At 40.6% G+C, this 18,101-nt stretch overlaps 1 protein-coding gene across 1 annotated transcript in view; it reads right to left on the reverse strand.

Annotated features, from left to right (window-relative positions):
• The window catches only part of ttc28 (tetratricopeptide repeat domain 28), a 67,050-nt gene that overhangs the window by 21,862 nt on the left and 27,087 nt on the right, over window positions 1–18,101 (reverse strand). The window contains exons 3-6 of the mRNA XM_080017828.1: window positions 11,346–11,493; window positions 4,585–4,857; window positions 4,322–4,452; window positions 255–476 (exon numbers count right to left, since the gene is read on the reverse strand). Coding sequence (XP_079873954.1) covers window positions 255–476; window positions 4,322–4,452; window positions 4,585–4,857; window positions 11,346–11,493 — 774 coding nt within the window. The remainder of the gene's footprint in view (window positions 1–254; window positions 477–4,321; window positions 4,453–4,584; window positions 4,858–11,345; window positions 11,494–18,101) is intronic.

An 18,101-nucleotide genomic window follows, 5' to 3' on the forward strand; every position in this document is an offset into this window, starting at 1 on the left:
GAAAACTTTTCTAAATGTACTATATCATTAATGAATGGCTTTAACAATCAAATATTATAACAAATGCCCCTAGCGTTAGACAAGCTGCACCATTTAAGAATATAGATCCTGCAAGAATAAATACAAGAAAGACGGATGACTGAGTATTGTAGTCTTTAGTTTTGAATGACTACAACGAATGATGGATCTGATTATTTTGTGATTATTGGCTTAGCACTCAATAAGTACTTATTTTACAATGTCAGCTGCATTACCTTGGCTATGTCCAAATGCTGTTCGTGGCATTGGACGGCATTGGTAAAGTCTCCCAGTGCGGTATACACGGCGCCCATGTTGCCCAGCTGGCGAGCCTCTGAGAGCTGGCACTGTGTTTGTCTCGCTAACAGCACACACTGTTTATGGCTGGCCAGAGCATTGGGGTAGTCACCTATAGCGGTATACACGTGACCCAAACTGCTGAGAGCGCCAGAGGCAGCCTGGGAGGAAACAAATAAAGACGAAACAAGAGTTTGGTTACTTTCCAGGGTCACTTGGCTGATGGCGCATTCAGACACACACTTATCCGCATACACAGGTATACAGAGAAGAAACACATATACAAAAATAGACTACCTCTGTCTCCTGCACTCACAAATGTACATGAACACGTAGATAGATCGATAGATAGACAGATAGATAGATAGACAGATAGATAGATACTGTAGATAATTATTGTTCCGCAGAGGGAAATTGGATTGTTACAGCAGCACACACTAAAAACAAAAGGTAATAATAATAAAGAAATAATAAAATAAAGAAGGAATATAAACAAACGGCCATGTGCAATAAATCAAAGAAAAAAAAAAATTTAAAATTAAAATTTGGCAATATACAATAAACCTGAAGTCAACAATAAGCGACGAAAACAATTAACAAAAAAATCACAATACACAATAAAATAAGCCTACAAATAAACAATAAACAATTCAAATAATAACGTACAAATCAACAATAAACAATATTAGGTAATTAAAAAGTAGGCTTGGGCAGATTTCCCATTAAATCGTCTATCGGCAATCGACTCCATCCATTGACATTGATGACAGACGATTCGGGAATCGTCATCGGGGCATTGAAACGGTGTAAGTGCAGTTTGCCGTGTTCTGAAACCGGAGCAGATAGGGAGAGAGGGGTCGGAGGCTCTCCCCCTCTATACCTTCAGAGCTGTCGAGTAACCAGTGATTGGATCTCACTTCGCCGCTCTACATTCAGTGCAGTGCAGAGACGTGAAGAGGGATCCCCAGCTCTGGTTCTAGGCATTTTGGCACTCTTGAGCAAATGGAGCAGCAGGGTGGAGCGCAGTTCAAGCCTGAGATGGTGCGCATCGAGACGCCCGTGATCTGCGCTCCCCGGTGCGCACATCGCAGGTGTGCAGAGGACACATGAATATACTGTATCTTGCACAGACAATACCCTACATCGATGCCCATTAATGCTTAAAAAAACCCCTGAATGATTAAGACAGCACAGGTATCCTCCGCGATTATAATATAGCAGTATATAACATAATCTCATAGAGAAAGATTTTGATTTATTTTGTTTCCTTAGTTTCTGACTTGTGTGGAAAATGAAAAACATAAACATAGCTCAGAAAATTGGAGAAGTTTTTTTGTTTTTTTTGTTTCTCCTCCAGACAGCGGTGTGTGCCGGATCCCATACCTGTCTTTTTTTTCCATTTGTTTCCTACATAAGTTTTTTTAAACACAACTGAGTTAAGGGACTGTCGGGACACGTCTCCTCGTTGCTTTCCATTGCTATGCGACTTCATTTTGTAAAAACTAGATAGTTTTGTGTAAATACTTTTCTTGTAAATAATAAATCCTGCACTTCTGTAATCACTTCTGAACGCCAAAAATTCAGGCCATAGAGGGTAAATGTAAAATTAACAAAATAAACAATAAAAGTTGGCAAGTTAGACCTCCTGAAGTTATTATTCTACAGCTCTCTACTATTCTCAAACTTTTTTTTAATCGTGTACTGGCACCATTGTGAGAAAAAAAAGTACATAAATTATGTATGTCAAATGTGTTTTTTTATAACCAATATTTTTTCCCAAAGTACCCCTAGGGGTACGAGTACCCCCATTGGAAAAACACTGCTCTACGACATAAAACAATGGATGTTTTTGTTGCTGTCTTCACGTCTTTTCGGAGTACAGTGGTACCTCGACTTACGACTGTAATTTGTTCTATAAGAACGGTTGTATGTTAAAACAGTCGTATGTCGAAGCAGTTTTTTTCCATATACACAATGCTCATATTTTTCTATGATTTCCTTCTTAGTTTCAATGGGAATCATTGCCTTTTTCTTTTTCCCATCATCCTTCTTCTTAGGATTCATCATGATGGGTGAAAATAAACAAAATACACAGCACAAACACAGTAAATATGAAAAAAAAATCGATAAGCCACGAACTACGTGCACACACGATGTAGGTCGCCCACAGACTGACTGCTGACTGCAAATTTCCACGGTCATATCTCTTACAAATTTTCGTGACTATTGCTACTCGTATCTTGGATTAGTCGTAAGTAGATGCAGTCGTAAGTCGAGGTACCATTGTATTGGAGAGAATGTATCCTTGAAAAACAAATCACACACGCACGCACGCACGCACACACACACACACACACACACACACACACACACACACACACACACACACACACCGAGAATGTGTAAAAAAACATGCAGACAGGACCTGGGATGGGAATCAAACGCTGGTCCCGATACAATGAGAATACAACACTACCTACAGCTGTTTTTTAGAAAGCTTCATGTAAATTGGAACTATACACGCAAATGTAAAAAAAAACCAATAAGGCCAATGACATTTGATAAGACATTTGATTTTTGTTAGATTTTGACATTTTATTAGATTGCTTCATATCTAAGGATTAGTTGAACATTATCAAAAGCTTGAGGTAAATGGCGCTATTGCTGTGATAAAATTGCATTATGAAATGAAATGAAAGAGCTCCAAAAACGGCATTATGAAATGAAAAAACCTCCAAAACAAAACAAACATCAAAGGTCCCGACCGGTGTCAGTAAGAACCCCTCCAAACACAGACACTAATTAAAATGCTGATTTAACCAGCTAAAACCCACGCTGAGAAACTGAGAGGGCAGGAGACAGGGACCTGGGAAGGGAAGAATGAATAATTTTAAATAGTTTTATTGAAACGCGTTCCTCACTCAATTATCATCCCTTTATGCTCTCTTGGTCTGTGTACGGCTTTGATGTTCAGGGGAGTCAATTCAAAAAAGAACAGCACATCCGCTCAGCCCCATAGCGATGATGACGACAGTGGCGATGGTGTGAGTGTATGAATGCCTCTGTGCACTTGCTATATTTTTCCTACAGTATAAATATGTGTTGAGAATCGGATGAGGATGAGGACGGCCTCTTTGTCTTGACACAGGGTTACATATTGTTTAGTGTTTCCCTGATACACAAATAAACACATGAACTTGAACTTGAACTTGATGTAGCCAAGTACCGTCGGATATAGGGGGGAATTAGTTCAATGATTTTCAACACTGACAAACAAACAGAATGTCTCCCTCTCTCCCTCCCTAACATGAAAAAAGGAATATAGCATTCATTCAGACACAAAGGTACACGCACACACACACACACACACACACACACACACACACACACACACACACACACACACACACACACAGGTACCACCACTCCTTATAACTGTTGTGCATGAATGTGTGTTGAACTCTGTATCTGTAAAAATTCCAAAATGTTAAAATTCCACTGTTAGAGAACAACAGTGTGGACTGGATACCGCACAGTCCGTTGAATCTGCAGTATTCATGTTGATAAATATTTGTGTGCACAACTTGACAAAATATTACAAGAATGAGGAATATTTAGGCTACGTTCACACTTGCAAGCCTTAGTGCGCTGTTGCTCAGATCAAATTTTTTTGTTTGGCTCTTCACATTATTTTTTAAAAAATGCGGCCAATATCATTGGCCGCATTTTTTATGATTCCGGTGTGAACGGGTCAAGGCCCTGAACTGACCCGCATGCGCAGGAGTAACAATGACGTCACACGCAGCACGCTGTCGCACGCTGTCGCACGCGTCATCAAGTCAGAAGTCAGCAAGAACTTCTTCTTGAGGTAGAATTAAACCTACATTGAAAAACTGAACCTCAAGGCACTTTCTACACCACATGAACTACGCAAACACATTGCATGCGACCATACAGGTATGCACGCACACACACACACACACACACACACACACACAAAACCTACTTCTCTCTCCTTGAGCTTCATGGCGAGCACTAACTGGTGTCTGTGGTTGGTCAATGCTTCTCTGTAATTGCCTTTGGAGAAATAGGCAGAACCAAGATTCCCATGAGCACGGCATTCGCCTGACGGGTCACCTGGGGTAGGGACAGAGATCAGGAAGTTATGGCCTGGCAGCCATTTTTTATTGTGAAGACAAATTGAGTGTGAAGACAAAGGTTCAACGTCGGCACAACAGCTTTGTCCTTTTCCTGGGTTTTCAAACTTACCTAGGGTCTTGGCCACTTCCAGGTCTTGTTGCATGTAGGCCAAACTCTTGTCGGTGTTGCTCAGTGCCCAGTAGGCCGAGCTCAGGGCAGAGAAGACCGACCCTCGCAGCTTTAGTGAGCATGTGCCAATCTTTAGCCCGGACTCCAGCACCACAACCGAGGCCCCGTGGAACCCGTGGGTCAGTAGTTCCTGACCGATCACCGACACCACCACGAATGGACTTTTATCCAGTTTCATCTTCTGTAACTGCTGGTAGGTGGGCTCCAGTGACTCTGTTGAACAGATGCAAGCACACGCATGCACACACAAATACCTTTGAGTGTGTAAACATTAAAATACAAAGAGTTGGGCATGTTTGTCATAGAGTTCAAACATTGACTGCCGTGGAAACCGTGTTGAAATAGTCATAATCAAGTCATTTCTAGCAGATTCAGCAGATGTGAAGATCATTCGAGGTGGAGATGCTTTTGGCCGTCATCTATTTAATTTATTTTTCACGTTCCATAATAACCATAACTGTTGTTGTCATGGTGATTTTTTTTCTGCTGGGGCCAATATAATAGCTTGCTTGATTCATACTCGCACTGCTCTGCTGCAATGCATTCAACACCTGGCGGTCAGTGAGTCCCACGCATGCCTACACTACTCAGTCACCTCCTCCCTCCCCTACTCCCGCAGCCCGCTCAGCTCTACTGAACGGGACTGGTATGCCTCCCACTATAAAACTATACAACCACTCCTGCTAGGTCCATTGCTAGGCCTTATATACAATGTTCAAAGCGTACTGTAGCTAATTCAAATCTAATTACAGTTCTTCTACAGTCCCATACCACTTCCTCCTTATTGCACACACTTGGCTAAGGAAAAATATCATTGATTCTGAGGTTTCTTTAAATGAATATAATTTGTTTTGAATAGACAGAAATGCAAGAGGAGGTCGGATGGCCATTTGTTGCTGATGTTAAGTGTGTCCCCATTACACATGTATTTTGATATGTTATTTTCGAGGGCTTTAATGCGTGATTGGAATGATGAATGAATAGATAGGGGATTTTTTTTAATTTTTATTATTCTTATTTTTGTTTAAAAAAAAAATTACAGTACGGCTTTTTTTGAGATTTTAAATGAATTAACCCCATTTGTCCTTCAATACTTTTGACATACTTCTCATGTGTTAATAAACAACTGACAGTTGTACAAACTGTATGAACCGGACGTTATCTGTAGTGAACATTTTTACGACCCGTCTTTTATCTCATTGGCTAACGACCAGAATGTAACACTGACGAGCGCCGCTGCTGTTTGGCTCTCGACCTATAGAGTTGTGGAAAGCGGCGGCGCTTCATACAGAGGATTTCAAGGTCTTACCCTCCGGTCCAGTAGATACCGATCGTATAGATGGGTCCGGAAGCGACAGAGAGAGGGAGGGAGATAGCGCGAGAGGGAAAGAGAGAGAATCAATGCGCTGCGCGCTACAATGAAATCATTTTACCCATTTTAAATAGTAAAATGAATAGAAAATCAATATGTGGCGGTCAATGTTGATATTTTGATAAAAAAAACAAAACCTTAAAAACACAATTAAAAAAAAGGCAGATGCTTAGGCCCAGTCGGTGGTCAACTTTCAATACACTGGGGGAAACCCTGCACTGCCCCATAGCCTACATTAGGGATACACGACTAAAGAAGGTTCGATCACGAGTTGTTGTCGAGAGAAATTTTGGAAACTTTAATAAGCAGGCCATGATCTTTTTCATAGTGACATTTCAAATACATTAGGAATCCCGGACGTTGATCTAGCACTGGATGATTTTATGAATACCTTCGACTCAGTTGGTTAACAAACATGACTCGTTTAAAAAGCAAAGAACTAAAGATTGGTCTAGTCCTTGGTTCACCTGAATTATCATCTTTGTTCCGCGCATTCTGCACACCTGTTTCCCTATCTGATGGCACCGACGTTGTGCGCGCCAGCGATGCCCGAGCCAACAATACACGCGCCAGAAATGGGGTGTGTATTTTTATTTTACGTTTCCTCATGGAACGAAACAAGTGTGTATGGAACAGTATGGAATGAAACCGTACGTAATGTGGACACTTTCCGTGACTCTCCCCAATCACCCCCTCTCCATGCGTTATGCGCAGAAAATAATCTAACGAGTTTACGAGTCGTGCCCCGTTCCGCCGTGCCCTGTCCCCTCACTGCTTTCAGCTGTTTAATTTGGAGGAGCGGGGCACGGCTCTCCATGTTTCTCTCCGCCATCAGGGCGTACGGAGAGCCGTGTCCGTGTGATTCACACATAAATATATTTATGATTCCCCTTATTTACAATTCCTCACTGAAATGTTATCCCTGTGCATTTTGTGAGCGTATATTTGTTTAATCCTGTTACTGTAATGCACACTGACTGAAAAATAAAAAAAATAAAATAATGACTGCTTGACTTGAAGGAGCTCAGTCAACTGACGGGTTTTCCGACTGATGATTTGACTCATCGATTTTCAGGGGGCAGCCCTAGTCAGCTATTGGTCAGTCACAGCATTTGCTGGTGCATCGATACAGTTGCAACAATAGTACAATGCAGCTACTGCATCGATGCGCACATCAGAAAGGAGTACGTCACAATATATTGCCACATCGATTTATTGAGCACAGCCCTAATATGCACAGTTTTTTATAAACATTTTGCCGGAGCTGGTCACCTTTTTGAAAATGGGAGCGCGGGATCTCTGTACGTACTGTACTTCATGTCCCTCGGTTTTTTCCTCCATCTTCTCACTCCTAATATAGTAACTGGAGCACTTCTTGCGAAATGGAGAAGACATTCTGGACCCTTTCTTTCTCCAGCTCTCCGGCTTGATGATTTCAGAATATATAACACATAATTTAACCATTTTATCAGGTATAATTCTCAAAGTGTGGAAAGTTGCTCACATTACTCCATTGCATAAAGGAAGAGATAAAAGTGATCTTAATAGCTATCATCCCATCTCTAAATTGTCCCGTCTAAAATACTTGAATCAATAGTAAACAATCAACTTGGGATGCCATGGTGAGGAATTTTTCCCACCGATTAATAAATTCATGACAACACCGGTGTTACCGGTAACACACTCCGCTCCGCCCCCTCCATTGTACAATGGGGGAGGCGGAGTGTCCCCATTATGCAGGGGCGTTAATTACACATGGAAGGAGACAGGTCCCGCTCCTGATCTTCTATAGCCTTCTTTCTCTCCTCCCGTGATAAGTGAAATGTGGTAAAGTGTGCGACTCTGCTGTGCGCGCACGAAGCCACTTTGTCTTTTGTAGTGTCTGACTAAGTATTGAACACCCATAGTATTTTACTAATTCAAATTTTTTTTATTTGATTAACGGGGGCGCTGATACGTGGAAATTAGCTAAATGGGTTTATTTAAATAAAAAATAAATAAATAAATAAAAATGACGTTGGGGCGTTGGTGAGTAAGGTATTCCGCATATGCCTGAACAGCGTGTAACACCGGTAACACCGATAAACACGACAACCCGACAATCAACTCAAGACTTTCCTAGCTAGGTATTCTGTGTTCAGTCCTCACCAGTCTGGTTTCAGCATGAACCAAAGCGCCATCTCTGCAACATCTTTCATTTTAAATGATATTGTGACAGCGGTGAATAAAAATACTGTAAGCATTGTGCTGCTCTGTTCATCGGCCTATCAAAAGCCTTCGATACCGTTGATCATTCTCTGCTCTTACATAGACTGCTAAGTACTGGATGTGACCCGAATGCTTATAGATGATTCCAAAACTACCTCTCTGATAGACAGCAGTGCGTGAAAACACGTAATGTTCAATCTGCATTTTTATCAATAACAAAAGGTGTCCCTCAGGGATAAATTTTTGTACCAGTCCTTTTCACAATTCATATCAATGACATTTTCCGGTCTTTGAATACCTTTTATGTCCAGCTCCGATCAGCTATGATGGAAACACCACTCCCGGGTCAACGCGCAAATTTTCACCCTTTACACGTTAATCGCGCGATTTGAAGCGCATTGAAGTTCTGGACATTGGCGCATAAACAGGAATATCCGTGTATTATCTGATCATTTCATATCCGCTTTAGAATCCAAAATCAAAATCAGAAAATGACTTTTTTCCCCACATGGGGATCATGAAATCTTTTGAGTGTGGGGACCGCTCCGAGGGGAACAGAGAAGAACCCCACGCTCCCTGCCGGGCTCCGAGCCACTCCAGCACCACTCCAAGCTGGTCTCCAAACTGGAGGAGCGTCTCGGGCAGAGAGCGTTAACTAAAACCAACTCTAACTAAAATAAAATAAAATATACAGGAAATGTCTTAAGTTTTGGTCTTTTTTTCTTTACAATTTGGTCTAATTTGTCAACATAGCCGTTACAATACAATAACCAGTTGTTATCTTTGTGGACAGACAGCATGAATGAGCATGGCTCAGACCTCATCTGGTGGAGCGCTACTTTTAAATGGCTTTTAAATTTTGTGCTTGAAATGCACTTTAAATATTGATTCCTTCATACCATTGGGATATTTTAGAAATATTCTTACAAATTTATTGCACTCATTGTTTTTAATTGTAATTTTTTTAACAGGGAATTGTTTTAACCAATGTTGATGTTTGTGTTCTTATAGTCTTTTTGACTTATTCTATTTATTTGTTTTTGTTATTTTTTCAAACTGACGTGATCTCGGCATCATTGAAAATGCGGGTTTACCCCTGAATGTATCCCCAAGAACAAATTAAAGGTGAAATTAAATGAAAAATTTAAAAACAGAAAATGCCGGACGCAAACAGCTATTTTAAGGAAGTTAGTTAGTTAGCACAAACTTTGGATGTTTTTTAAAGGAAAGCACTGACCTGGTGGGTTAGGTAAAAAGTGTTTTAAGCTGGCGAGCAATACATTGGTGAGGAAGCTAAAAATCTATGATAGTAAATAATTGCAGGGTGTCATTGATCTTGAATAGAGTAAAAATGTGAAGTAGTAAAGGTTGGGTAAGGTAAACTGTTATTTGGTAATGTAACAGCATAGTACTGTAAATATTGACTGCCGGTTCGGTTCACTTAAAAACAACTGAAACAACTGTTAAGTAGTAAAAAGATGCATATAACCATAATTCCTGCAAATCAAAAGGTGGGAAACTAAATTGGTAAACCTTTGCCGATCCTCTCGTTGCAGATAACAGTAACAGTGTTTTATCATGTCAAAAAGACCAATAACAGACTTATTCTCTGTGCCGTGGGTGTTCAGCACTAATTCGCCGGAGAGCTCCCAACTATAGACACCCAGTAGAAGGAGGCGAGAGGGATGCAAGAGAAACTTCATTATCATTAAAACATTTTTATAATTTTTTTGTGATGGAAGATTTGGGGGGGGTGGAGGTTATACGTCCCTCTCAATATTGGGAACACGCGCATTTGTCCCCCCCAATAAAACAGTTTTGTGTTTTCCTTTACATAAATAAAGATATTTCCACCATAAATTGATGCGGAAAAGGCACAAATTGGTGCATAAAAATCCACCAGAATGCAGTAAATGAAGTGCTCCAAATTTCCTGGGGGAGAACCCCAGAACCCAAATCCCTGTTGATTTTATTCATTTTTTAATAGGCCTACATTTTCTATTTCGGATAAGTACATTTGGCTATCGGGCAAGTAAAACAAGTGGCTGAAAAAGCTTAAAATCAAGCCCTGGGTACTGAAAAACTTGAAGTGATAGAACACTAGTAGACAGTGAAATACCTTGTCACCATTTCTTGTCTGTTAATAAGCTGAGTATGTGAGTACAGCAAAATAAGCAGAAGTGGCTGAGAATAGCAAGACATAATTAAGGAGGAGGTAAGGGAGGCCTGTTAGATATATACATATGTAATTTGGAGCAGGGTAGCACTAATAAATGACTGAGATGCATAACATCTCATCATCATGTAAACATCTCATTATTTGATTGCCAAATCAGTACAAAGGTAGTGAATTTTGGAAAGGTCAGATCACACATTTTGTACTATTGTACTAAAAAGCTCATGTTCACATCATTTGAAAGGGCCAAAATAATCATTTTGTGCCAATTCCCACCTGCAACCTGCTATTATCCATTGTTATTTTGTGCTGCTTAAGAAATGCAAATTGCCGTGCACAATTCTATGGGGTTTCTGCATATATATCATGAATTTTGTAACTCTCCTCTAAATATTCACCATCTCTCTGCAAGTGAAAGTGATAAGCAGCGACTCACTCTTATCTTCAATTTGCTTAATCTACGCCATGCTTTGGTCTTGTTGTCGGGGTTTGTGTGCTTCACAGCGCAGGTATTTTGAATATGGTGCGATCTGGCTTGCTCTGCACATTTGTGTCTGACAAGTTGGAAAGCCAAATCACATAGTCTCCGTAATTGTCGACACTTTCTGAATCTATTTTAACAGGGTGATGTTGTCAAATTCAGTTTATTGCTGTAACATCTAAAATGTTGTGCCACTTATGGCATTAAGAATCCAATTTGTATTGGACTACTTAGATTGACCCAGAGACCAACAGATTGATCCTGGAATTTATATGCTGATATGATGACATGGTTTGGTCAGTGATACCACCGCCTCTTCATTTACAAATGAATCAGCACAGACTTTTCACGTACAAAGTTGTAGCGAAAAGCAACAGACAGACTGATACTGTACCTGTAGCATGCATTCGATGAAAATACGGAGATTAATAAAAATGACACTTGTGCTTGTCAAACAGGCCTACCTCTAAGGGGTGATTTCATGGCAGCCTCCACCATGCCCACAAGCAATTGGAGACTCTTGGGGTCCTGGGCCAGACCGGAGGCAAATGCCGCCAGGGCGTCGGCATGACGACCCAGGTACTGTAGGGCAAGCCCCTGACGAAAGTAGGCCTGGAGACACGGACGGAAAAGGGTGATGTAATTAGATGCCAGTTAGACATCAGTTCCAATCACATTCCGAGATTAAGACAAAGAAACATGACTCGGAATCCATGAAGACGATTGAGCAGAGGTTCTCTCCACCCTTCTTGCCCTCTTTCAATATGGCACAGACTGTAAACCAAATTGTGCTATTAAACCCTCTTTCTCCCTCCCTTCCTCTTGTTTTTCCATTATATCATGTGTCATCTTCCCTTCCCTCTCTCTGTTTTGGCGTAATGTGACACAACAGTGCAAGAATGACGACCAGAGTTTTTACGAGCCACTTCTCTCCGGGAGCACGCACTTTCTTTGTAATGCCTTCCATCATTCCAAGCAATGGAGTCAAAGGTTGAATCAAATCAAATGCATTTCAATTTCACTTCCCGTGTGTTTGTGTACATAGGTCATGGTGTCATTGTGTTAGAATCGTCATGTTCACCTAGTACACCAATCACCTTGTTTACTTGGCATTTTCACATCCAAGGGATTTGTCGCGGTGATTGCTGTATTGCTGTACAACCAATGAGTATAAAAAGCTGCACAGTCTAGAAAAGTATCCAAATATACAGAAATAGCCCAAAATAAAGATCAGAAATTGCCAAATATACAAAATACAGAGAATATACTATGTGTGATTCAATGCACAGAACAAATAACAGGTATAGACGGTATAAATTATTACCATGAAAATACAACAATACAATTATTACAATGTCCCCAATATTACAACAATTTCACGATTGATTAACACAGAATGATTTAAATTGTGTGTAGCTATGGCTGCACACACAATCTGAAATTGTCCATTAGACGCTAATTTCTGAAATAAGCCAGGAATGGTCTTTCGATATTTAAAAACTTTTAATAGGGACAAGAGCCAACGGCCTGCCCTCTGGTCTCCCTCCTGGCTGGAGAGAAGAGGAACGGGAGCCGGGACTGGGGTGTGTGCTGGACCTGGCAGCGGCGGTGACATATGGCCACTCCACCTGTCTACCCACCTCCACTTAGCAGCCCTCCCAAACAGATGTCCCTTCACATCGGTTTAGTCGTTGTCTGGAGGACACCGCGATATCCATCAAAGCGTGTATTATCTATCCCCCCACTGCCTAATGAGAATGTTTAACTCAAACATCCTCGCTCTGAATGCGCCGCATAAATAGATGTTTGGATGCCATACAATGTGAGACGATTAGGAAACATAAAAACGATTTCAGCTCATGCAAGACCGACGATGTTGCGAATATGAGGGGAAAATATAACGTGTGTGTAGTGTGTGTGAGAAAGAAAGAAACTGCAAACTACGTTTCGCTGGCTAATATTTGTCCATACATGTCTCTCTTGCTTTCCCCATCTCATTCTCTCACTACACATGAATGCATTTCTAAATGATCATCACAGTAAACCCTTGTCAGATTAGATGAATAGTGATTCTATAATATTCACAAACCATATAACAGGGTAACTGGTTAAGTCCATAGCTCTTTTGTTTTTTGAAGTTTTATTTCCAATTGAGAACCTCAACATCTGCTTCATACTACACAACTGACATACTGTAGCTAGTCCTGATAGTATGAGCATGTACTAATGAGTGGAAAAATAGTGGGAATACTGTAATGTGGGGAAAAAAACAAAGCATGTCAAGATGTTTATGTTCAAAATAAAGGGAAAGAAAATCAGCAAGTGAGCAAAATATTCGAGTAGTATTATGAGTTATTATTTGGGGTTGTGTGTGTTTCCACCTGTACGTGTATTTGTTTGTCCTTATGTGTATAATGTTTTGGTGTGTCAGCTATTGTGTGTGTTTAGCGTGTACGTACGTGTTTAAGCAAAGCGCGCTCACTGAACGAGCAGATGCTTCAATTACCGATCGTAACTCATATTAATCGAGAACAGATGGTGATACGGCAGCAGTAGAGCAGAGGGAGTGTGAAAAAGGGGATCATATGAAGCAGAAATTATAGAGATTGATGTCTCTCAGTATCTGCTTTAACCCGCTATAACAACATAACAGTACAGATGATTGCCATTACCATTGTACCGATATACCCCCGTATTACATCAGTTTTACATTGCGAATGGGAGTGGGTAACCAAGCTGGAGATCCCCCCACTGAGCCCTGATGGATCACAGACCAAGCTGGGAAGACACAAGTCTCTTTTCACCTGTCAGGTGCTGCATCTGTTTGCCAACAGATAAAAAATTTCAAATTGTTTTATGTTTTTCATGGAGAGGAACTGGCTGTCGCATGACTTCTTACGGACTAGAAGACACAATACATGTTCTTCTTGCTCCTTACCGCCTTTGATTTTGTCAAAAGAAAATAAAGCAATCAAATATAATAGCGTAATGATCATAGGTTACATAGACTTCTTTATGAAGGTCTGGGGCATCATGTCTTAAGCGCCACGGAAAATATTTCAGGCACATCACATAACTGAGGCCAACACACTGCAGTGGTGGCCCTAAACATCTTGCAGGTACCAAATTGCCAAATTAGCTTTACAATGCTAGGCTCAGTGCTGAGAACAGTTAGACAACAGCTGTGGAATGTACAGCGAAGAGTTTTTAAATAACTGCTTTGAAATGTGAAAATTAAAAATCGCTCTAAAGGGGCAGCTGATGTGTGTCAGTTCTTCTGTTTTTTGTTTAACAGAACATGGGGTTTTGGAAGTCTGTTTGGTGTATCCCTGCCAAGACTTGCGACTAAAACATTGGAAGTGTGTCATCTGTTTGACTAGAAACTAGAACATATTCACCGCACAGAGGTATGAAGTATTGGGCATGGAGCAGTGGTTCCCAAACTTTTAACAGTCATGTACCCCCTGAGACACTCTACATCATACTGAATACCCCTAGCACCTTGGACAGCTCATTATAATGTTTCTTTGTAATTCTGCAGAAACAGCGTACACACACACACACACACACACATATACATACACACACACGCACGCAAGCACGCACACACACACACACACACACACACACACACACACACACACACACACATATGAGACAGAATAACCAATAATTCCTGCTTTAGTTGGATTTTAAAGAGGTGATCTGCACCTAAACTCATGCACAACATAACACATAACAAGGCCAACAAAATTGGTGAGTAACAAACTGAATAAAAATAAAAAATATTATATTTTTATATTCTTAAGTTTAGCTAAAGCAGTCAATACATTATTTGTTACCGAGGGCATCAGCTGGCGCAAGGTTACACCGTGTGTGTGTGTGTGTGTGTGTGTGTGTGTGTGTGTGTGTGCGTGCGTGCGTGTGTGAGATGGAGAGAGAGAATACTTCCATCAAAACACATATTGTCTGGGGCAAATATAACAAAAGGAGCATAAATTTTGCCGATTCAAGGTTACAATTGTAGCTTTGGCATGGCAGCGGCCCTCACTAAGTAATGGAGGTAAGTTAAGGTTAGTTTCATTTAGGATGATTTAAATGTATATTTAATACAACACAGACAATAACTACTATTATATAATTATAGAACCCAGAATTGCGATTGGGGCGCTGCCCCTTGTGGCCGCCTGCACGAGCATCTTGTGTCGACTACGCACATTTTTGTATTTTTTATATTTTTAGAGCTTATTGTGCGTAATCACCAGGTGTCATGACATTTCACTGCATATATGTATGACCGTATGTATATGTATGTGACAAATAACCTCTTGAATCTTGAATCAAGATGCCTTCCCGTGCGCCTGCATGCACTCAATCACCAAAATAATTGTAATTTAAAAATTAAACCAGTGGAGATCACATTGTCGTTAATATTTATTACTTTTAGATTTTTCTTATTTTTAACATAATTTATGGATTGTATTAGGTTCAGGCAACATTCAAGAAATGTGTGCCACCGGCGGTTATTTTGTAGCCTAACTGATATTCTATGAACATTATTCCTTACATATTAGATATTGTGGTAATATTATTCTGTTGTTACACTAGGGTGCATGCATTTATTTTTGGTACTGAGTGCAGTTGCTATTCAACATAACTCTTTGGGAAGGTAAAGCACAGATTTATTTTGCGTACCCCTAGATTGATCCAGCTATCTTCAGGGGTACGTGTACCCCACTTTGACCATAGAGGCTACAGCGTGTGAAAAATACATTATTCATTTTGAAGAGACCTCCATTGTTAATAGATTAGAAAAAAAAAAAACTTTTATAACTTTCTGTTTGTTTGTTTTTTCTGACACAGTTCCAAAGAAATTCACCATGACACCAGAATGATACCAGATTCCCAAAGTTGCTCCCAATAACATCTCAGAGTTCTTGAACTGGAGATTCTCAGTAACCGGTTGTGACATTAAAACATAGCGCAAACAACGCTCTTTATGGGGTGTGTTTAAGTTTAGCTGTGCTTGTGTATGAAACTAGGTACTGTCTCCTTTCACACATGCAGCCTATCCCTGAAATGTTCCAGAACATTTCCTGTATGGGGTCGTGTGTGAATGGGAGCAGGGATCGATATTCCTCTGTTCCGGCAATTTCCCACCTCAAGACCTAGTAACATTTCCGGAAAAATGCAGGTATGGCCGTGTTGTGAATGGAAGCGGTTACATTTCCGGGACAAGCAGGTAAAGGGCTACGTCCGTCTGACGTCAGGCGCTTTCACGTGTAGCGAGCGAACCGATCACAAGACTCCGCTGTCCCTGTCTCTTTCCAGTTCAGCAGCCGCCCTTTTTTTTATGTTCCTTTTAATGTATGGAATGCGGATGATCACGAAGAAACATTAATTGTCTTGAAAACTTGAACATTAGGGATGCACCGATCACGGTTTTCATGGCCGATTCTGATTGCCGGTGTTTTACAAGCAAATTGGCCGATTACAAAACCATTTTATTTAGGGGGGTGCAGACCACACCGGGTGACTTCTGCTGGACTGTCCCTTGCCCCCTCTACTCCGGCATTATTATTGCATGTGTAAAAAGGCACAAGACAGAAAGTTCCTGAATGTAGCTGCATGTGTGAATAGTGAAAATCACTAGTGGTACCGGAAAGGTTATCCCAGCACTTTACTGGGAACTATGTGTGAAAGGGGCTTTATTAGAAACAACTTCTACATGAGGTAGAATTTCCAAGATTGTCTCTGGCAATCCTAACATTAGCTTTTCAAATTCCTTCCCCCCGATGAAAGTTACAATATTGTTAGAATATGGCTGTGCCATTAAAGCTTTCTGTGCTATCGGTTCTTAATTTCATCATATACAATAATCATTAATGGAACTATGGGGCAATTAATTGTCTTCCGCGTCTGTCTCCTCTTACCTCTGTATTCCTCCCCTTGACTATTCCCCAGCTCTCTCAGACACTCTTTTATTAATGTACTCTGCTCATCAGTAAGCATGGCCCACTTAACACTCAATTTAGATGTGCAGGTTCTATATATGCCAGCCAGTAAATTGTGATGTCATGCCCATTATCTGCCAATTACAATTCAATTTAGCAGAAGGAATGCTCTAGAATGTGATTATAGGCAGTGCATGTGTGTGTATATTGTGATAGAAAATAAAATAATGGATACTCATGATAGAAAATGTAATAATTGATACTTTACATGCCATATATAAAGTATAGGATCATGTATTAAGCGTGATATTTCTGTTAGCTTCATAGCCGGTGTCAGCTTAAAACAGATATTCTGGCCATACGTACAGATGGCCAAGGACGTTCCTAGGAATTTCCAGAACATTATGTTCTTAGTAACTTCCAGAATGTTTTATCAACCTCCTAGTTTGTGTGATTTCAACCTTGTGTCACAAAATAATGTCGGGCTCTCTTCCTAAAAAAGGAGCCGTTTGAGCAGTCTGTCTCAGAGAGAGACGGCGATGCCACTTTGAAGTGTATGCTGTCTTGTTTTTTGCCTATTTTGCAAAATAAATGTTCGTTAACGAAGCTCTCAGTCTGTTTCTGATAGCAAAGGTTTATCTCACTGACCACGCATCGAAGGTTCTTCGACAATGTGTGTGTGTGTGTGTGTGTGTGTGTGTGTGTGTGTGTGTGTGTGTGTGTGTGTGTGTGTGTGTGTGTGTGTGTGTGTGTGTGTGTGTGTGTGTGTGTGTGTGTGTGTGTGTGTGTGTGTGTGTGTGTGTGTGTGTCAGAGATTGAGAAAGAGGAGAGAGGAGGGACAGAGACCAGAGGAATCACAGAGAGAAACGGACATGGGAATTTAGAACACTTTTAGCTACGTCAGTCTTAATACGCAGTACTTTGTGTCTCGTCAAGCCACTGGGTGATATTGGACTACAAAATATGTCCTTCATCAGCTTCCGACGATGAGGACATCGTATCTCAACTCCCACAACACTTTCGCTCAATGTGACTTTTGCAGCTTTGAAGACTTCCAAACCTTGTAAGGACTGCCACAGGCTGTAATACATGCACATAAACCAACGTCTACACACACAGATATGATTCTTACACCACAAATCAGCACTAACTACAATGTGAGTATCTTTCTCAGACTTATTTTTCCACACTAAATATTCTCAATAACTTACTTTGTTACAAATTAAATTGTGAATCAAGACAGGTGGAGATTTCACGGGGAATTAA

This window comes from Zeus faber (genome assembly GCF_960531495.2).
Source record: "Zeus faber genome assembly, chromosome: 17".
Classification (NCBI taxonomy): domain Eukaryota; kingdom Metazoa; phylum Chordata; class Actinopteri; order Zeiformes; family Zeidae; genus Zeus; species Zeus faber.